The sequence below is a fragment of the Filicampus tigris genome, chromosome 15, assembly GCF_054856515.1.
Source record: "Filicampus tigris isolate MCC_2025a chromosome 15, RoL_Ftig_1.0, whole genome shotgun sequence".
Lineage (NCBI taxonomy): Eukaryota > Metazoa > Chordata > Actinopteri > Syngnathiformes > Syngnathidae > Filicampus > Filicampus tigris.
Genome location: NC_141231.1, coordinates 19,872,696 through 19,893,767, shown reverse-complemented (window position 1 = coordinate 19,893,767; position 21,072 = coordinate 19,872,696). Strand labels below are relative to the sequence as shown.

The following is a 21,072-nucleotide window of genomic DNA, read 5'->3' as shown; positions in this document are numbered from 1 at the left end:
CAAAATCAGCAAAATTACTGTGAAAATAATGTTGTAGGGGCTATCTACAATCCAAAGTGAGTTTTGCCTAAACCGCGTGAGTCTTAAACGGTTAAGAGGATGTTTTCGCTCTGCCACATCCAATATGGCGGTGACGTCATCGTGTGTATGCGTGTCGTGTATATTGTAATTCAGTTCGTTTGTCAATGATATTTGTGTGCACTATACGTATAGGTGTGTATGTATTTTTCGAAAAGGATTTTTAAAAAAAAGTTTTGCATGTTTCTAAACAGTTTTCGTTCGCTCGTTAAGAGCAGGGAAAGCAAAATGGCGTCTTCACTTCGCGTTTCCGTTTCCGGCGGAAGCCCCTCCCTGTTAGCCTTAGCTGTTAGCTGTCCGGAGGACGGGGTTGGGAGAAAGTGGAAAACGGTGAAGAAAAGTTGGTCATAGGGCGAAATGAGCGCGGACGGGGACCGACGAGGACCACGGTGACCGGACACCGAGTGTGTCGCCCCTACGAGCCGCCTCTGAGGTACGTTGGAGCGGCGCCAAAGAGCCAAAAGACGTCGTTAATCCTCGAAGTCCCTCCTGTCCCACCCGGGGACTCCACTCCCTCCTCACTCGCCTTCGCCTTCGCCTTCGCCTCCGCCTCCGCCTCCGGCTTCTCTCGTCTGCCTTTGCGCTCAGCGAGCCGACAAACACGCCGATCAACAGCCCCGTCGGTGCCTTCTGGCTCTTTCTTGAATTTGCCAGCCACGATTTTCTGCGTTTTGTCCGCCGCAAGTCTTCTTAGCATGCTAGCCTGCATTTCCCATTGACTTGAATGGGACGCGGCTGCTTTACGTTAGCGTCCCTTTTGACCGCTCAACTGCAGCTCCTGTGCTTTTGTCCGAGCGTTTACAGCAATTATTGTGTGCTTTTGTCCGAGCGTTTACAGCAATTATTGTGATGTATTAGATAGACTTTTACGCAAACGTAACTTTGACACGGGAAGAATGAAAGTTGTGTTCATTCACGTCCTCAAAACCAATGAAAAACTTTTTATCAATTGGAAGTCGAACCCAGAAAGTAAAGTCACTGTTGTTGTTGTTCATTTTTGTAGTTGTTGTTGTTGTTGTTGTTCATTTTTGTTGCTGTCTGTCTCTTCACAGTGGATCATGCAAACTTCTTCCCTCTGTCGACTTCGCCGTGACGCCGCCTGACACATGATGGGCTTCGGTCGGGATTTGAGGAATTCCCACGAGGGATTACTCAAACTGCAGGATTGGGAATTAAAGGTTCGCTTTTTGCGTTCTCCGTCTTCCTCTTCTTGGAACCAGGAATTAGGGCTGCCACAAATCATTCCCTTATCAAAACAAGTCCAGGGGAAATGTTCCTGCAGACTGGCATGGAAACCAGTTGGCTATAGTGCTTAAAGAATGTCCAATGTTTTTGTGTTATATGGATTCAGAACATCGAAATTACCTTAAATCAGCTATTTAAAAAAAAAAAATCCTTGAGAATAAATGTGTTGCTGACCAGTGTGACCAGTCTGCTTTCACTGCACAAATCCAAGAATAATTGTTGTTGAGGGCTGAAATTTGGAGTCGTCCTACAATTTGAAGTAAGACCGATGCAGTTGGCTGATTTTTAACAGGTTTTTTCTCTTTCTTTAAGAGTCTTTTTGTTTCCACATAAGACATTACAACATGAGAAAGATAACGACATTCGAGGGTCATTATTAAAAATCAAAGTCAGTCCCCACAAAAGTCATCTGATCTTTGCCACCTTTTCTCTCTGTTGTCAAGTCAAACAAACACTAAAGGACAAAGTATTGAGTTTTTATTGTTGTAAGTGTAAGGGACCAAAGAAGGAAGTATTTTATTCATCCAACATTTGAAAAAATCCTTGGCTGATTAATTAATTTTGCTCTGCCACATATCAGAATCAGCCTTGGCCTGAAAAAAACTCCCATCAGTTTCAGATCAGCTGCTGATGAATCGATTAATTTTGATTTTCCCCCCCCCCCCCCCCAAGTCAACGCCATGCCTACTACATTGTGGCCACTAGGGGCCGCCCTAGTGGGCGAAAATAATACCAGTGCCTCACCCGCATATCTTGTTGGTGTTGTGGACGAATTCCAAGTGAGTGTCTTGTGTGTGTGTGTGTGTGTGTGTGCGCGGCAGCTGCTGGAGACTGTCAAGCGTTTCATGACCCTGCGCGTGAAGAGCGACAAGGAGTACGCCGCCCTGCTGCTCAGCATGACGCAGCAGATGGAGAAACAGGAAGCGGCCGACTACGTCAGCACCGTCAGCAAGGTGAGCGCCCGGCCGCCGCTCGCACCGCCCGCTCGCCGCTCCCCGTCATGACGGCGCCCCCGCGCGCGCTGTGTCAGTCGTGGTCGCAGGTGGTGCGTCAGACGGAGGCGCTGGGTCGCGTCATGCGGGGTCACGCCGACGACCTGAACTCGGGTCCGCTGCACCGCCTCGCCACGCTCATCAGAGACAAGCAGCAGGTGAAGAAGAGCTACCAGAGTCTTCATCAGCAGCTGGAGAGCCACAAGCACAAGGTCCGGCGCCCACGGGCACGCGCACCGTTCCATACGTTTTTCGATATGTTCGGTAGGGGTTTTGAAAAAAATCGATTTGCCAATATATCGCGCTTTTTGCCCGCCAAGTATAATATCCCTTTTCCAGCTTCTAATGTCAATTTGATGATGGCAGTGTGTAACACTCCGTTTTCTTTTTCTTTTTTTGTCCAGAGAAAATGTGCAAACACAAATACGTTTTGAAAATATGTTTATTAATATGTTTTGAAGTAAATTGACTCAATTTGTCCTCTGACCTATATCTTCTGATGAACATATACAGCAACTTCATTTCTCATCTCTTCGGGTCACATTGATATTAACTGTGTAGAACATCGCAATATCGTGAAATGGCGATAAGATCGCAGTATCGTGATACCTGTCGTATTGCAGCATCCTTGCCAACGCTCCCCCCTCATGTTCGCTGCAAAACCATTGAACGGCGGTTCGATTTGAAAGTGCAATCGTTCTTATCGTCATTGTCGTGTTCTGATGGGCGTGGCTGGCAGGTGACCAGGAGTGACCTGGACAAGCTCAAGTCCACGTATCGCCAGCTGAGCCGCGACGCCAACAACGCCAAGGACAAATATCGAGAAGCTCTCAGCAAAGGTTCGGCTCCGGCGCCCTCGGCTGGAAAAGTTGTCACGGCGCGCCCCCCGCCCCCCCCCCCCCCCCCCCAGTCTCTCCAGCTTTGTGTGTGTGTGTGTGTGTGTGTGTGTGCGCGCGCACCAGGCCGCGAGGCGGAGCGCGCTCACGAGCGTTACGACAAAGCCACGGCCAAGCTGCACAACCTGCACAACCAGTACGTGGTGGCCGTGTGCGGCGCGCAGACGGCGCAGGAAGAACATCGGCGGCGCGCGGCGCCCGCGCTGCTCGACGCCCTGCAGAGGATGCAGGAGGACATGACGCTCGCTCTGTGAGTTCTTTCAATGGACGTCCATTCAAGAATGAGCGCCAATGCGCCCCGTGCAAAAATAAAGCCCCGTTCCATAAGCCCAAGCCATGAATCAAGACACCTTCCCGCCTTCTCAAAGTCGAAATGAGGGATAATGGGTTCGGCCGACGATCAATGTCGATATCGGCCTTTTTTTTTAAACTCGGATGGCCGATAAGACAACCTTTTGAAACCGTTAACTTCAAGGAACTATTTACATTTTCAGTTGATTTGATAAGAAACTCTCCTGACCCTGGGAACACTCTGCACCTTATAAGATAAGTGACATTTATGTCGTTTTGGAGAACTTGATTTACTGTCGAAAACATCAGGGAGCTTTTTTTTTTCCTTTTAAGCCTTTAAAGTTTTCTTTGAACCTTTGAAGACACGCCGATGACGCTGAGAGCTCGGCAAAAATGTATACTAATGGTGGAAGAAAAAATAATGCGAATCTGAAAAATTGTTCAATAAATATATGCTTTCAAAAAAGTTCGGTTTTTTTTAATTGTTGATGATGATATATTCTTTTTCACTGAAAATGAATATGGGCTCCAAATATCGGTTATCGGCCTCTTTGACTATGAATCGGTATCAGTACTAAAACAAACGCTACATTCTTGTGCAAAAAGAAACTTTGGTGCAATTATCTCTTGTAATTGTACGGTCCTTGCATGAAATGCGCTCGTTTTCACGCTCAAACGCATTTCCCCAGTCGACCCGTCAAAACCGAATAGACTCCTTTTTCTCCGCTTCCACTTGAGTAATCAGCAGTAGAATACGTTTGAACAAAAACACCAGTTTCGGACTAAAAAGCTGAGGGAACGGGGCTTTTTTTGGGGGCGGCGATAATGTTGTTTGCATTTGTGACATGTCTCACAATCAGATGACCAAAACAAGACTTGTAAAGACCAAGGACTCGTTCCCCAACCCCCCCCCCCCCACCCCCCGCCCCCCACCACCCCCCCCAAAAAAAAAAACAATGTTGACCTCTAGCACGTCACACGCAGCTCAGACTTCACCCAACACTTGATTTTGTGCGCAGGAAGAACATTCTGGAAGAGTATTGCGAGATCAGCAGTCTGCTGAGCGACGAGGTGGTCAAAGTCCATCAAGAGATTTCGGCGGCCGTTCAGCAGATGGACCCGCTGGCCGAGTACCAGCACTTCATCGACGCCTACAGGTCGCCGCGGTGACAGCCGGCGCTTGTGGGGGCTTGCCGCCTGCGCCGCTCACTTGTTGCCTGCGCCTGCGCCAAGCAGGTCTCCGGAGAGCCCCGAGGCCAACGTGGAGTTCGACGCGTCCCTGCTGGACGAGACGGACAACCTGTCGGCCAACGAGATCCTCTGGAACACGCTGACGGCCGACAGTCTTCGGTCCATGTGAGGACACGCCCCCGCCCCCTCCCCCTCCCCGATCTGGCCGGCGTGCCCCCGGCGAGCTTCTGTGACTGGGGAACGCCGTCGCCCCTCCAACGGCCAGTCAAAATTGCCACGTTGCGTCACGTGATCTTTTGCAACAAAAACAGAGTCGCGATCGCCACCCGAGTCAACGTGGAAAAGAAAAAACATTTTTTCCTTGATGACTCAACGACATTTAACCGTCGCGTCGTCGTGCGCACATTTGCGATTCGGGCCGAGCGCCAGCTATATAGGAATCGCTCAAAATGCCAAAGTAGTAGGTAGGGGTGCGCATGTCTCTTCTCTCTCCACAAAAGGCAATTCGATGCCTTTTTGGATGCGCGGTAGGATGTAACGATTTATCGATTAAAATCGATTTAAAATCCATTCGCCTGGATTAATCAAGAATTGGCTGCAGCACCGCACTAGTGCACGGACACAAGCACGGTAGCCATTTTTACAAAATCGGGAACTGAAAATCGAATCGGGTGAATGGTTACATTCCTAACGCATGAAACCGAAATAGAAACGATGAAGTCGATATCCGTCTGGAGTCTTGGTTCATTTGGTCTTCGGCTCGTAAAGTTAACGCGATTCGAAGAAACAACAAATGGATTTCCTTTTGTTTGATTGACCGCATCGTTTGGAGTTCTATTAGCGTTAGCCGCCAGATGGCAGACATGGCCGGGTTGGGCTTGCCTGTAGCCGGGCCGCCTCATTTTTTGCTGCGTTTGGGATGACGTGCAGGACAAACGTGATAATAGCTTCAAATTTGGACCGGGTTTGTTTTGGTGAAAAACGTGCCTATGAATGGGCGTCCTCGCTTTTCTGTTGCACAGTTTTGTGCCGCCCTTTGAACGCTCACGTTTCTGCACGTTGCGCCCTTGCGCTCAGGTTGTCGTCGGCCACGGAGGAGTTGGCGCTGACTCGCCAGAACCTGAGGACCAAAGAGGCCCTGGTGGACGACCTGGATGCCAAGATCGGCAGCAGCCAGCAGAGCGCGGACAGGAAGTCCGAGTCGGTGCCGCCGCCGCCGCCGCGCCGTGCGCTTTGTCCCTCGGATTCCAGTCTGTGACCTGTGCGTCCGTCCTCAGCTGCGTGCTCCTCCTGGGTCAGAAACTGTCCCTCCTGGAGTTGCGGCAAACGGTCCAATCGCTGCGCAGCTCCGAGGCCCGCCTCTCGTCCCAGAAGGCCTTGCTGGACGCCAAGATGGCGGAGGCCCCGTCCCCGCCGCCGCCGCCGCCGCCTCTCGCTCTGCCCTACGAGGACGACACGCGCTCCGTCGGCTCCGCCGTGAGGACCGTCCGGCGGCGGAAGGGGGCCGGCTTGGCCCGCGCCCGCGCCCCTCACGTCACGTCACGTCACGTCACAATAAGAGCCTGTCCTTCCTGTCGTGTCCTTTCAGGATAAAGGCAAGGAGAGGAGCTCTCGCTTGGACACGCTGCGACACTCGCTGGCCGGAATGATCCGCTCGCCGAAAGCCATGTTGGGCTCCTCGTCCTCGGTGAGCAGCGCCGTCCTTTTCCCCTCCTTCCCAAATGACACTTTTTCGCCGTCAAATTCCACATTAACGCGGAAAAATCATTTCCAAAGACGAATTCTGCATTCGTCCCCCTTCGTCCTGGTTGCGATTCCAACTGCAACAATTCGACCCCCTTCCGACCCCCCCAGCGTAAGGGCCACAAAATTTGAGAGTCTCACCTCCAATCTCCACGTTCCTTGACCGATTGACCAGGTCCTGTTGCCAAAGTTTCAAAATAAAAGCCCCAAAATTCAAATAAAACCCGCCTCCTCCAATTGACAATTTTGGGGACCGATTCAAGCCGTTCCAATTTTGTGCTGTTCAGCCCATTTCAACTCCCGGAATGAAGACATTTTTTGGCCGGGGCCCGATACAAAGCAATCCCCCATCCTCCCTTTTGTTATTTATTTATTTATTTATTTACTTTTTGGGAAGGCGTCAAATTCAGAGCGTTGTCCACATTCCCTTTTGTGTGCACGCAGCAGTTCTTTGACGTCATCCCGTCGTCGGAGCGCCCCCTGGCGGAGCAGGAGTGGTACCACGGCGCCATCCCTCGCACGGAGGCCCAAGAGCTGCTTCGGCAGCAGGGCGACTTCCTGGTGAGGGAGAGCCACGGCAAACCGGGCGAGTACGTCCTCTCCGTCTTCTCGGACGACCAGCGCCGACATTTCATCATCCAGTTTGCCGACGTACGTGGCCTAGGACGCGTCGCCTATGCCGCCGATGCCGCCGTTGTCGCCGTTGTCGCCGCTCCTCTGACGTTGGCCGTCTGTCGCTCCCTCCGTCTCGGGATAGAGTCAGTACCGCTTCGAGGGGACGGGCTTCGCCACCATCCCGCAGCTCATCGAGCACCACTTCGCCAGCAAGCAAGTCATCACCAAAAAGTCGGGCGTGGTGCTGCTCAAGCCGGTGGTCAAGGCAAGCGTCGGCAAAGCGCTCCGGGGCCTCGCCGCGTCTTCCCGTGTGTCACGCGTGCGTCTGTCTGTGTGTGCAGGACAAAAAGTGGATCCTCAACCACGAGGACGTGGCGCTGGGCGAGCTGCTGGGCAAGGTGAGCTGCCTTTCGCTGCTTGAACACAAAGTCAAACCAAAGCTTTGTTTTTTTTTTTTTCCCCTGACGGAATACGAGTGGATGCAGCCGTTCCGGGGGCGGCCATTTTGTCACTTCCGTCGACTGAAAATGACACCGCGCCGTCGTTTCCGGTCCACGGAAGTGACAAAATGGCTAAAGAACTTTTTCCATTTCTTGATGACATTCGTACGGGTCGGCATCGGTCAACTTCGGGCGGGCCGGCGCTACTGTCGCACCCGGGTGCGGGGAATAAAAACCCCCCCAAAAGAAAACACCACTCTGAAAGCGCCCGTTCATGTCGCGCAATGAAGTGGGCGGGTCCCTGTTGGTCACACGCCGTGCCGGCTCCTCCTCCAGGGCAACTTTGGCGAAGTGTTCAAGGGGACGTTGCTGCGAGACAAAACGGCGGTGGCCGTCAAAACCTGCAAAGAAGATTTGCCTCCGGAACTCAAGATCCGCTTCCTGTCGGAGGCCAGGTGAGCAGAGCCCCGTAGCCGCAATATCGATCAGAATGAGCGGGATTGCGCAGAAGGTATTCTGGGAAAAAATGTCTTTGGCTTGACTTCGGCTTTAAAGGAAAAACGACTTCCCCCCCCCAAAAAAAGCTTGACTTTTGGCAATTGCTAGCTAGTTGAGCGTCCTCTGCCCAAGTTGAATTTTGCATTCCTAATGCGCCGGATGTGTGCGCGTGGAGAATCCTGAAGCAGTACGATCACCCCAACATCGTCAAGCTGATCGGCGTGTGCACTCAGAGGCAGCCCATCTACATCGTGATGGAGCTGGTTCCCGGTAGGTGGCGCCGCCGCCGTCGCGTGACCCCGCCTCTCCCTTTGCGGCCTTCCTGAGCCCGCCTGGTGTGTGGCCCGTCAGGCGGCGACTTCCTGTCCTTCCTGAGGAAGAAGAAAGACGAGCTGAAGACCAAGCAGCTGCTGCGCTTTGCCGGCGACGCGGCGGCGGGCATGGCCTACTTGGAGAGCAAGAACTGCATCCACAGGTGAGTTGCGGCGAGGGCCGCCGCCGCCGCCGCCGCCGCCCGCTCCTCACGCTCCTCACGCATGCGCGCGCGTCAGGGACCTGGCGGCCAGGAACTGCCTGGTGGGCGAAGGCAGCTTGTTGAAGATCAGCGATTTCGGGATGAGTCGCCAGGAAGACGACGGCGTTTATTCGTCGTCCGGACTCAAGCAGATTCCCATTAAGTGGACCGCTCCGGAAGCCCTCAACTACGGTAAGGACGACTTTTCCTTTGTTGTTGTGGTGTGCTTCTTTTTGTTTTCTTAGCCCGCCGTCGATGGCGTTTGACATTGTGCGTTAGCATCCTGCTGTGAAAGGAAGTACCGTACCATGTACGCATGCACCGCAAGAGAGTATTCCTTCACTTACGTTGGATGAAGGCTAATATTCCGCGCGTCTGGGGTAGACCTCACGCAAATACGCGTTTACAATGCACCGACCGAGGACAAACTGCACATTACACTACATAACGACGTACAAAAAACTGTTATTTACAGAAAAGGTTGAAAACAAAAGCAATAATGATCAATATGGACGGATATGAAATACTTTTCAAACATTTCTCAGCCCTTCGAAGCACATTATCTTTCAAATTCAGTTTGTTTCATCTTTATATCGACCGGTTTATTTCACTCTTTCATAGTTACATTGACCTCTGATTAAAGGTTAAGATAAAATAACCTACCTGAATTTTTCTTCGGGTCATTCGGGATATCGACCAAGGTGAAACACTTATTTCGCGATATCCTTTTCCGTCATACCGCCCAGCCCTACGTTCAAGTAGGATTTCCTTGTGTAAACAAACAAATATAACGCATATTAATGACCATTTTTGTCATTGATCTGTGTAACGCTTTTTGCTGTGTTGTAGCAGTTCCCAACTGTTTGTTTTGGACTTGAAAAGGATGCAACAATCGCTAGATTTGCCCACTCCAATATTCAAAAGAGGTTTCGAAACTTGAAAAAATAGCCTATTGTACATTTAGTTTGCAAGTAGAGGTGCAACGATTCATCGATTCTCAAATGAAAAATCACTCATTATTTTTGGTCACACTGGGTTGCATTTTTTTTGTATTTGTTTGTTTTTTGCAAGTCGCCTCGGTTTTTGCATGGCTTGCACCTCCACTTTGAGAAGCCCCGATAGCAAGTGCAATGCAAAGGTCAACATAAATAAATAAATTCATTCATTCTTTTGAGGCCTTCATTTCAAATTTCGGCCCCTTTGCGGCAATATCGGTGGCCACCCATCAAAGCCGACTGATTATTTTTGTGTTTTTTTTCCAATGGAGACAATTGCAAACATTTGCTTTTACTTTGGAAAACAATCATCTACGCCGTTGCCGATTTCCAGAGCAGTAACTGAATCTTAATTTGTTTGTGCATTTTCTGCACTGCCGGTTTGAAATAATGTCCTGTTGTTGCATGAGCGGATGCAAATAAAAACAGGTTTTGGTTTGACCGCACATTAATCAACTAAATGACGGCTGGATGAATCGATTCATAAAATAAGTGTCGCTTGCAGCCTTACTCGCGGGTTAACCATTGAAATTGTGCCATTTTTCTCCATTTCAAGAATGTTCAGCTGTAGTTATTTTTATATTTGCCTTTTTTTTTGAACGGTGTTCTGAGCTCGAGTACCTAAAAACAAATGAGAGTGGCGAGTCAAGGCGCCCCTTCCCTTCCCTTCCCTTCCCTTCCACCTGCAGGTCGCTACACGTCCGAGAGCGACGTGTGGAGTTACGGCATCCTGCTGTGGGAAACCTTCAGTCTGGGGGTGTGTCCTTACCCGGGGATGACCAACCAGCAGGCCCGTGAGCAGGTGGAGAAAGGTGAGCGCGCACGTGCCCACGCACGCCAACTGCTGACGATGACGCTGTGCTTGCTAGGTTACCGGATGGCGTGTCCTCAGCGTTGCCCGGACGACGTGTACAAGGTGATGCAGCGCTGTTGGCACTACAGCCCCGAAGAGCGACCCAAGTTCGCCGAACTGCAGCGAGACCTCGCCGCCATCAAGAAGAAGTGACGGGAAGTGTGGTGGCCTGTTTTTTTTTTTTTCTTTTCCCTTTTTGCCGTGTGGCATTTGAACACTAAAAATGTTAACACGCGTGGACGTCGTCAGGCATCGCCGCTGCGCGTCTACGAAAGGGCGTTGGCGTCGCTAGCTGACTTAGCATAGCGTTGGCAAACAGGACGTCTGTCAGTCAAATAGGAAATGTGCGCATTTGCATCAATACTTAAAAAAAATAATAATTAAAAAAAAAAAAAAAAACCCAATATGTTATTCCCACATGAAACATTGATTTCATGTCTAATCCTGTAACCATAGCAGCCGGTCTAATATCCTTAAATGTACATTATATCCTGACTTTTTATTTGTATTTATATGTTTTATTTCTCAGCAAATCCAGCATCTTAAAAGATTTTTTTTAAGACAATCAGTAACAATGTTATTTATTTGTGGAAAGATGAGACGTGTCCTAAGAGGGTGGAGCTAACCTTGAGCGCCACCCCCGGTTCCTTTTTGTACATAACAGTCACATTGATATTGCCATTGATGAAACCCTTTATAAGACAATTGGTGCATTTATAATGAAAATAAAACACCCGACAACATTCTGTGGCGTTATGACTCTGTGGAATTTACCGCTTGGTTCCGAGCTATTGAAGCCCCCCGCCTCCCCAAAATAATCGATTAAAAAAGATCAAATTAAGTGCCAGGCCCTTCTAATATGGAACGATTCCAACATCTTTACACACATGAATCAAGTGAATTTATTAAAATTGTAAACTTCCGAAGAGTGTGGGCAAGGTGGTGGGCTTGGGGTGTGGCTTGTAGCCGATTCGCTCGTTAATAAGCTCCGCCCTCGACGCAGCTGTTGAAGATGAGGGCGGAGTTTCTCCCCCAATGACGTTGCCGCCGCCCACGGAGTCCCCGCCCACTCCACCTCCCGACTCCTCCTCCTCTCGTTGACGTTTCCGTGCCTGAAAGACAGCAAGAGCCAGGGAATATAAATCTTGTATTTAATTTTACCCAATGACGGCCAGATGATAACATGCAAAAATGACCTCAAGCTCCTTCTTGATGCTCTCAAACTCGTCTGTGTCATCAATCTTCAGCTCCAGACGAGTCGGTTTCCTCCTCAACATCTTCTCTTGAACACATTCACTGATGGGCTGAAAAACACGCGCGCACAAGCTGCACAAGTTTGACAAACTCAAAAGTATACACTTTTTTTTTTTTTTTTTTTTAAATAAAGTTACAGTGATCTTCCTTTTCCAACAATCGACTAATCAACTACTACTTTGTAAACGTTGAGAGATCATGTTTAACTTGAAATGGTCAAAATCCTCTTAAAAATGAAATACTTTGCGATTTTTGCAAACATCTTCATCCGCTTTTTATCCAATTCGATTCGTTGGAAAAGTAATCAACAGGTTAATCAATTATCAAAATAAGTCCGTTTCAGACCATGCTTTTATTGCACTTGTGATCATTCAGCACTTTTATCTGTTAGGCTTAATCCTTTTGTGTACGTTAGGTGATATTTTGAGTATATTACTCTTGCTTGGCAGGTGTGCAGTGTATTCTTGATGCTTATTTGTCAACTAAGCCTGGAAAGACAAACACATTGAAATGGGAGTATTTTCTGCAGTCTTTCCTTAACTTCGTTTAGTGCAGTACTCGATTACTTGAGTAACCTACAGTCGTCAACAGATTTGAAGACTCGGCTCGGCAAGTGCTTGATAGTGTAACCCTTTGTCACTTTTGATATAGTGAACGAACACTCATTTTATCGCGTTTGAATGCTAAAAGCTAAGCGGCTAAAAAGATGGCGAGCTAGTCGAGGGGACGGGGTTAGGCCTTCGATGCCGACAAACATGCAAAAAAAAAAAACAAATTACCTGCCAATTGATTTCAAGTGACTTTGTGTCTATGCCGGAATTTGTTTTGACGTCTTTTGGCTGTTGTGGAATATTGTCGTGGTTTTTCCGGAGCCGTCGCAGCGGAGACAGGAAGTGCAACCTCTGAACCCGGAAAGTGATGCCGTGTGCGTCCGGGTCACCTCTCATTCAAACGGCGCCGAATTGCTATTGTACAAGTGTGAGTTTCACAACTTTTTCATGTTCATTGTAGCTATTACTGTCCATATTTTAGTGGCTACGAACGCAAAGAAATGTCACATGTTGAAATATCTGGCCCTGTCGTTACTTTGACGCTCGTTAGTGACTCAAAGTGGCAAATGCTAACGCGGTCTCCGGACAGTAGCGGCGGCACGTTTGTTTTCTTGACTCGCGCTACTGTCGTCGTTATTGCTGCCAAAAATGGACGATTCTTGTTTGTTTTTTTTGGTGGAATGTTTATACACCAAGTGGTCCAAGGTTTACAACGGAGTTAGGTTCCTACGGCGGCTACGTAAACGGAATGCGCCCTAGTTTATTATTTACACACCAGTCAAAGTTGCATTAAGTATTTTCATTGATGGAAAACAACCCTAAAACAATAGAATAAACAACGGTAAATACGACACTAACTGAGCGTGGCTTACTAGAATTCGTCGTATGTCGGTAGTACCGTCGTAAAAATTGTGCATAGTGTTCATACTTTTGTTGTGAAGTATGAATTGCTCAGGTGGGCAAATTCTTTTATTGTGAATTATTTCCTGTTGTCACATGAATTCTTTTAATGTGAGGTACTTCTTGTGCCAGCTCACGGTCATTCTTTTATTGTGAGGTCACACCTGTTGGCCCGGGTTGCATTCATGCATTTATTGTGAAGTGCTTCCTGTTGGCCCAGGCGTCAGGATGTCAGACGACGAGGACTTGGCTCCGGTCCCGAAGAAAGGCCGCGTTTTCTACGGAAGCCTGGAAGAAAAAGAGCGCGAGCGCCTGAACGCAGAGATTACTGGCGGCTTGGCCACAGGAAGTGATGGCGTCAAAGCGGGAATCGAAGCAGGAAACATTAACATCTCGTCTTGTGGGTGACGCCTCGTGAGGAGGGCCGCCGCGCCTCTCCGCGCCTCTCCGCGCCCGTCTCCGCGCCTCTCCGCGCCCGCCACCTGACCGATGTGTCGCCACGCTTTGCAGCCGAGACGCTGGAGCTGGAGGAGCACGTCAACGAGAGGCAACAGGAAGCGCTGGCCGAATTTGAGAGGAGGCGGCGAGCGCGACAGATCACCGTGTCCACCGACGACACCGAGGTCAAGGCGGGGCTGCGAGCGCTCGGGGAGCCGATCACCTTGTTTGGGGAGGGGCCGGCGGATCGGCGGGAGAGGTAGGATGATGTGCCCTGCAACTTTGATCTCGTCCACTTTTGCTTGCGTCTCGTCCACTTTTGCTTGCGTCTCGTCCACTTTTCAGGCTGCGTGGCATTTTGTCCGTGGTGGGTCCGGATGCCCTGAAGAAGTCCAGGAGAGATGAAGAGCGAGCCAAGCGATCACAGGAGGAGGTTGGCGATTGGCATGACAACGCAACCACGCGTGAAGATGATTTGCCTGTTTTGAAATTTCTCTCGCCCAATCGCAGTGCCAGCAGACGTGGTACCACGAAGGCCCCGCCTCTCTCAAGGACGCACGCCTCTGGTTGGCCCGTTACTCTCTGCCCAAGTGAGTGCCCCCCCCCCCCCCCCCACCCCACCCAGCCCCCCGCCCGACCGGACCGATGAGTCAAACATGACGTGCAGGAACAAGATGTGTGTGCGCGCGCGCACGCGTGCTGTGATTGGTCCATCAGGTCGATGAAGCGTCTGGAGGCGGCCCGGGCCCAAAAGGAAATTTGCGAGGCAACCAGAACCATCCGTCAACAGGAGCTGAACAAGAGCCTTAGAGTGAGCACAAATCAGCATTAGCAGCAAGGAGATTTATTGATTTCATCATTTGGATGCTTTTGGTGATTGAAAAAAACAAACCAAACAAGTGTCACTGCTCCTCTTCAGAACTTGAACAACTTCTGCAGTCAGATTGGCGACGATCGACCAATCAGTTTCTGCCACTTCAGTCCTGATTCCAAAATGCTGGCCACCGCCTCCTGGTGATGCTCGCACACACACACACACACACTAATGCGCGCGCGCAAGCAGCTAATGCTATGCTAACGTGACATGTACCCCGCAGGAGCGGTTTGTGTAAGCTGTGGTCCGTTCCCGACTGCAAGCTCATTCGCACGCTGAGAGGTGGGTGGAGCCTTCACTTACTCCTGCAGCGGTGCCTTGACTTAAGACACGCCGCCTGTTAGATTTGAAGAAATAAATCCAAAAGAAAACGGTCACTGATGTGACGTGATCAGAGCGTATCCTTGTACGTTGGGATGCTGTGAGATTGGACAGCCGTCGTGAGCATCTTGTTTGTTTTTGCCTCCGGTTCATTTCAATCACTGCCGGTATCACAAAATCAAATCTGGAGTCGACCGATTAGAGCAAATATAAACAGCGCTGGTGTCAAACGCGTCACGGACTCCGCTAGCTACTTTGCTTCAGAGATCTCCTCTATAGATGGACCGATAATGGTTTTTTTTATTAGTAGTCAAGGCGGCCGATAACCGATATTTGCTGCCGATATTCCTATTCGGTAGAAATGAAAATATTGGCATCAAAAAATAAAACCAATTCAAACTCTTAACTTTGTTGAAATGCCTTTACGCATGTTGTTGAACATTTTTCCCGATTTGCAAAATGTTTTTTATTATTATCATACGTTTTGCCAATATGCAGGCTCATCAGCATGTCTTCAAGTGACATGAAAACGTCAACAATTGTTCCCTATAGTTTTTGACAAGCTCTCCAAAATTTCCAAATGGCAGAAATGTTCAAATTTGACTTCTCATTGTTTTGATTTCAAACAGAAACCAAACGGTTCAGAGTGCTCCCCAGGGTCAGTTAGAATCTCTCATAAACTGACCTGAGCATTTCAACAAAATAGTTCCTTGAAGTTAACGACGTTTTAAGTTGATTTATTATCGGCCATCAGATTTGGAAAAAAAAGGCCGATGCCGATATTTGTCTCAAAATGCCAAATGTCTGCGCCGATAATCGGGCCGGCCGATAATCGGTCCATCCCAAATCTCCTCACTCGGGTGGCATACAAATGTGATGTCAGTGATGGTTGAAATATGAATCATTTTACATCCACGTGAGCATGCAATTCTTGAGCATGACAAGAAAAATTGAGCTTATATTTTGACTTTTCAAACGATGAGTTACCATCCATCCATACATAGAAATACATACGCAGGGTGTTTCCTAAAATTGGATTGGTTGATGTCATTTGAGAGGCAGAAAGCACATGGTCAAGGTTAATGAAATGAAACAGGTTTAGTGTTGAGCAATGTTGCGAGATTTATTCCTCCAAATTTGAATGAAAAATTCCAAGATGTGTGGATTTTTTAGCCGATGTTCAACACGGAGAAAACCCCGTAGATATTTTTGAATTCTCCTTTCTATTTGAGTTGTCATTACTTTTCTCATTTAAAAAAACGCACATTACCAATGTGTGATTTTTTGGGGGGCGAGGCTGGAACGGATTACGAGCATTTTCATTCATTTCAAATTTTTAAAAGCACTTTTATCCTCCAAATCCAATCGGAAGAAACTTGTTCAATTGTTAACGGGTGTGCGTGCTTGTTCAAGACTCCGCCCCTCTCTCTCTTTTCTACCATTGGCCGCAGGTCACAACACCAACGTGGGCGCGGTGGTCTTCCGCCCGCAGGCCGGCGTGTCTCTCGACCAATCGGACGTCAGTTTGGCCTCGTGTGCCGCCGACGGCTCCGTCAAGCTGTGGAACCTGCTCAGGTAAGCGAGAAGAGGCGGGGCCAATGCGGTGGGGCGAGGGTGACAAGTAACAAACCCCCTGTGTGGTCGTCGCAGCGACGAGCCGGTGGTGAGCATCGACGACCACAGCGAGCGAGTTTCTCGCGTGTGTTGGCATCCGTCCGGAAGGTTCCTGGGGTCCACGTGGTAAACCGGCACACGCTCAAAACACACGCGCACGCGCTAGCTATTGACTGGGGCCCGACCCATTCATTGATCAGTATGGGCGCTTTTTTTTTTTTCTGTCTCAAACACATGACAAAATTATTTTTTTCCCGATTTTTATCTCTGTCAGTAAAGTTCAATGAGTGCTAAATTACGAAATATTATAAAACATTCACAAGTGCATACAGTACTTTGTACTGTACATTTATTGCTGGAAGAGTTAAGGGAGCAAAAAAAGAAAATGTACCGGCGATGGGAATTTGACTCTGCCAAATATCGGCGTTGCCGCGGGCGGGGCCTCATGCAATCCACGCGGGTCGGGCCCTAGCAATGGCGCAAATGCAAACGCGCGTGCTAAACTGTGCAGCTACGACCATTCGTGGCGCCTTTGGGACATGGAAGTGCAGGAGGAGATTCTGCATCAAGAAGGTCACAGCAAAGGCGTTCACGACCTTCATTTTCATCCCGACGGCTCGCTGGCCGCCACTGGGTAAGTGAGCGCTACTGCACTACACCGCAACGCAACGCGTGGCGTCTCGGCCGGGCATCGGCCCTTTTCAAAAATCTGCCGGCCGATAATGAATCTATTTAAAAGTGTTTTCAAATCCAAATAAAAGTATGGGAAAGTTGAACATTTGTGTCATTTTGAAATTTGGTTGGGAGGACTTCATTGACCGTGGAAAACGAAATGGCGCTATTGTTTTGGTTTTCATTTCAAGACATGCTGACGACACAGCCGGCTGCTCCTTCAACTTTTTGTTACAATTTGATCCCAAAGATGTTTATTGGCAAAAATGTATAGTAGTAATCATTTTCACAAAAAAACAACATAATGAAAATGTGTTCAAAAGGGATGGCACCATTCACTGACGCCCCGATTCGATTTTTGATTTTCAATTCTCAATATTCGATTTTGGAAAAATCATTACCGAGCTTGTCTCCGTGCACTAGTGCGGTGCGGCAGCAATAGGCAATGACGCTTGGCGCTAGCGCATCATTTGATCGACACGTTCAAAAGGTGCTATGCATCTGGAATGGGGAAAAAAAATGTAAAGATATCACTTTGAAGAACTCTAAATGAATATATTCTGTCATCGGCCCTGAAAAAAGCTGACGGCCGTAGGTCCAGTACAAGGTATAGGAGTGCGCTCAAGTGCGGCTTTCCTTTCTTCCTTCCTTGGCAGTGGCCTGGATGCCTTTGGGAGAGTTTGGGATCTTCGCACGGGACGCTGCGTGGTCTTCCTGGAAGGACACCTGAAGGAGATCTACAGCGTGCACTTCTCGCCCAACGGGTCAGCCAATCACACGACAGCAGCCGCACACCCGGGTCATGCTAAGGCCAAGCCAGGAAACTTATTTGAAGGGGGCAACAGTCCAAAATTTGCAACGGCTTGCCGTTGTCGGTGACAAAGTAAAAAGATGATTGGTGTCGTCTAAAATTCAAAATATCGATCAGCATTTTTTCAATAAAGAAATAGTTTGTCATACCATTTAAGCATTTATAGTTTTAGGTTGGAAAATGTGACAAATTCAAACGATTGTGAATGTATATGTATAGTGTTTGTAAATGTTGAAGCGGTTTGTTTTGTGATGTAGCTACCACCTGGCGACGGGAAGCGGAGACAACACGTGCAAGGTTTGGGAGCTGAGGAACCGAAAGTGTCTTTACACAATCCCCGCGCACCACAACCTGCTGTCAGGCGTCCGATTCCAGCGTAAGCGAGCGCCGCCTTCCTTTGTCGAAAGCTCCATTTTAGGACTTCACTCACCCATGTCCCGGTTCGCGTTTACAATATGACTCGAGGAAGTCTTCAAAGTAGTCAAGTTTGATGGATGCCAGATTCCCCCCCCCCCCCCCCCCCCTTTGCCGTTGAGCATGCGCAATCGAGTGTCTCCATTGTGTGCGATTTCCGCTTGAAATCAAAAGTTGCCAGAAATCCAAATCACAAAGTCAAGCACAGAGACACGAAGACGCTCGTCAAGTGTTTGAAGGTACTCGGTGACGTTCCAAGCCTGCATTGACTCGACCTGCGTGTGTGTGTGCGTGCGCGCGTGCAGCCACGGACGGCCAATTCCTGCTGACGTGCGCGTACGACAACATGGCCAAGGTTTGGAGTCACCCGGGCTGGATGCCGCTCAAGACGCTCGCCGGCCACGAGGGCAAGGTAGACGTTTTGTTCTTGTCCGTTTGCCATCGTCGCACAAATGGCGAGTGTTCCAGTCGTCCTTTCACGACCATTTGCTCACTTGAATCACTGTGTTGGGATTTGTACGGAACGACACCATCTAAAGATCCCCATCTCGTGACGATGCCACGTTTTCTTTTTTTTTTCTTGTGTTGTGGTCGTCGTCAGGTGATGGGCGTGGACGTGTCTCCTGACGGCAAACTCATCGCCACCTGCTCCTACGACAGAACCTTTAAACTTTGGGTGTCGGAATGACGTGGTTTGTTTCGCTTCTTTTTCAATGAAAATTGTATTTTAGCAAAGATGTTGTCATGGTAGCATGTCTGCTAATGTTCACTCGAGGGGCCTCCAGGTTGGCTTTCGGCCTCAAAATTGCATCCGAGCATTAGAAAGGACAACTAAATAGCCAGTGTCTCCATGTTTACTGTCAGATTTGATGGTTTTTTTTTTTGCCTCTCATCAACTTAACTTTTGAAACGTCACTTTGGAGCCAGTGTATGCTCTACACCTCGCTTCACGTCAAGCTACAAGCTGTTTTCTCAATGCTGTGCCAAGGACAATGACTTTTTTTTTTAACTAGCAGAATGTTTGTGTTTTCACCATCTGGAGGCAAGCGTGACATCATGGAGAAAAGATCTTGTGACACACTTGAAGCAAATCAAGTGTTTACTTTATTGCTAAACTGATTTTGTTTGTTTTGCGCATAAAAGTTGCACCAAAATCCAAATTTTTCACAGATTAAACAAATTTGACCCACCAAATTGAATAGTCGGTGTATGTTTCGTTAAATAAAGTTGTCTTGAGATCCGAGTGACCCTCCCATCTCACATACGCCGGCTCGGTCAACAGTATCTCCATCTGTCCTATACTGCCCCCTGCACGCCAGGAGGCGCAACAACGTGCATTGCGGAACAAAGTGTGTGTGGAGGGGGGAAATCGTTTTAATTCTGTCAAAGTGTTTGATAAAGTATAACGCGATCAGCGCAGACGTCACTGCGGCGCCTTCCTCTGCTCGGCGTGGACCACGATCCCCTTGGCGATCAGGTCCGGGACCTCGACGGCGAGCCACGGGCCGAGCCCGAGCGCCATGAGGTGGGCCAGGCCGAAGCGCGGCGCGTTGCGGGCCCACAGCGGCGCGAAGTGTTCCGTCAGGCAGATCTTGCCGCCGCGGTACATCTTGGCCGTCTTGCCGTCCAGCTCGGGCAGCGCCACTTCCGGCGCCGTGTCCGGGTACGTCACGGGGATGTCGAACTCCAGGCGGAACTCGTAGCGCAGCAGCTCGTGCACGAACCAGCACGCGCCGGTCCAGCGCGTGCCGTCGGCGTTGGACTCGAGGCGGAACCAGTCGTTGTCGGCCGCCTTGTTGTTCTCCACGAAGCGGATGAGGGCCTGGTACTCCTCCTTGAGGCGCTGCGGCCACAGCGCGCGCTCCCGCGGGCCCGCCTTCGTCTTCAGCAGCGGGATCTGAGACACCGCCTTGCGCGTGCTCTCGTCCGCCATCGAAGCGAGCGGACCAAGTCTTGGGCCAGCACACACGGGACGATCTTCGGCACTTTGACACTCGCTGACGCGCTGACGTGGAGCGAGCCTCCGCTGTATCGTCGTCACCTTTCTGGCCGCTTCCTCGCCTCTTCGGCTCTGCGCTTTGGTGCGCATGACCGCCACCTAGCGCTCCGGACTGTGCATGACACGAGAATTCTTGTTTATTGACCTCGTTTCCTCACTGTGCGAGCGAAGGAAAACCATTCCAACTTTAAACAGTCCAGCTCATTTCTGCTCTCAAAAATGTCCCAGTATAAAAGTTGGTTAGCTACGTGTGCTTTTTTTAGTACGGGTGTTAAAAGAAACACGGTACGGTACTGGTACCGGTATCCCATGTAACACAAGTAGCGGGTAGCATCTGGTCTTCTTGGGTGATGTCGTAGCACAGATTTGTTTTTCTAAAAGTGTAATGGACTTTGGAGGTGGTCGTCATGGCGACGGCGGCGGCAAATTAGTGGAACGTGCCACACCTGTGTCCGTGTGGGAGAGCTCGCAGCTGCAGGTGATTGGGCTGTTCGCTGCTAAAAGAGGGGCAAAAGACTGGGGACTGTGTCTGGGGAGTCGTGCAGACTTACTGTTACCTTGGCTGCCGCACGGTGTCTTCAGCGCTGGCTGGCCCGGCGATTCCCCCGAGGACACTTGTGCCCAGCCGGACCATAAGCCTTGACCCTGGGGGGAGGGTCTTGGCCACCGGGCCAGCTCAGTCAGTGGGCCATCTTTTTATCTATTTGTTCCTTGCCGCGTGTGTCATTGTCCTTGTGTGATTTGGTTGGGGAAATGTGGGGTTAAGAGAGACCTTTAATAAAGTGCACATTTTTGGTTTACTTGTCGTCGGCCTGGTGGTGTCTCCAGTCTCTGACTCCCGGACCTGACCGGTGAAAGGTGGTGACAGGGTGC

At 49.5% G+C, this 21,072-nt stretch overlaps 4 protein-coding genes across 7 annotated transcripts; 2 read left to right on the top strand and 2 right to left on the bottom strand.

Annotated features, from left to right (window-relative positions):
- Positions 1-320: 320 nt before the first annotated feature.
- fer (fer (fps/fes related) tyrosine kinase) lies at positions 321-11,094 on the top strand. 2 transcript variants are annotated; one of them, XM_086054379.1, is made up of 20 exons: positions 321-511; positions 1,131-1,256; positions 2,145-2,276; positions 2,354-2,527; positions 3,055-3,154; positions 3,278-3,461; positions 4,522-4,659; positions 4,739-4,858; positions 5,771-5,893; positions 5,971-6,169; positions 6,282-6,380; positions 6,884-7,087; positions 7,194-7,316; positions 7,393-7,449; positions 7,828-7,946; positions 8,165-8,259; positions 8,341-8,464; positions 8,541-8,695; positions 10,188-10,310; positions 10,368-11,094. In XM_086054379.1, the coding sequence occupies exons 2-20, from the start codon at positions 1,185-1,187 to the stop codon at positions 10,502-10,504; spliced, it is 2,478 nt and encodes an 825-aa protein (XP_085910505.1). In that variant the 5' UTR covers positions 321-511; positions 1,131-1,184; the 3' UTR covers positions 10,505-11,094. The 2 variants fall into 2 exon arrangements, with proteins under 2 accessions (XP_085910505.1, XP_085910504.1); XM_086054378.1 differs by having other exon boundaries at positions 6,881-7,087.
- A 135-nt stretch (positions 11,095-11,229) lies between these two features.
- cdc26 (cell division cycle 26 homolog) lies at positions 11,230-12,561 on the bottom strand. Of its 2 annotated transcripts, none has more exons than XM_086054446.1 (3): positions 12,385-12,561; positions 11,548-11,655; positions 11,230-11,463 (listed from the first exon to the last, which is right to left on the bottom strand). In XM_086054446.1, the coding sequence occupies exons 1-3, from the start codon at positions 12,550-12,552 to the stop codon at positions 11,257-11,259; spliced, it is 483 nt and encodes a 160-aa protein (XP_085910572.1). In that variant the 5' UTR covers positions 12,553-12,561; the 3' UTR covers positions 11,230-11,256. The 2 variants fall into 2 exon arrangements, with proteins under 2 accessions (XP_085910572.1, XP_085910573.1); XM_086054447.1 differs by having other exon boundaries at positions 11,548-11,677; positions 12,385-12,513.
- prpf4 (pre-mRNA splicing tri-snRNP complex factor PRPF4) lies at positions 11,243-19,443 on the top strand. Of its 2 annotated transcripts, none has more exons than XM_086054395.1 (15): positions 11,243-12,583; positions 13,259-13,456; positions 13,567-13,753; positions 13,840-13,927; positions 14,005-14,084; positions 14,212-14,305; positions 14,414-14,508; positions 14,592-14,650; positions 16,141-16,264; positions 16,340-16,429; positions 16,815-16,937; positions 17,632-17,739; positions 18,044-18,162; positions 18,506-18,612; positions 18,802-19,443. In XM_086054395.1, exons 2-15 carry the CDS (start codon positions 13,285-13,287, stop codon positions 18,886-18,888), a joined length of 1,533 nt encoding a protein of 510 aa, XP_085910521.1. In that variant the 5' UTR covers positions 11,243-12,583; positions 13,259-13,284; the 3' UTR covers positions 18,889-19,443. The 2 variants fall into 2 exon arrangements, with proteins under 2 accessions (XP_085910521.1, XP_085910520.1); XM_086054394.1 differs by having other exon boundaries at positions 11,704-12,583; positions 13,277-13,456.
- Positions 19,287-20,568, bottom strand: ufc1 (ubiquitin-fold modifier conjugating enzyme 1). The gene has a single exon (XM_086054431.1). It carries the CDS (start codon positions 20,287-20,289, stop codon positions 19,624-19,626), a length of 666 nt encoding a protein of 221 aa, XP_085910557.1. The 5' UTR covers positions 20,290-20,568; the 3' UTR covers positions 19,287-19,623.
- Between the last annotated feature and the right edge of the window lie 504 nt (positions 20,569-21,072).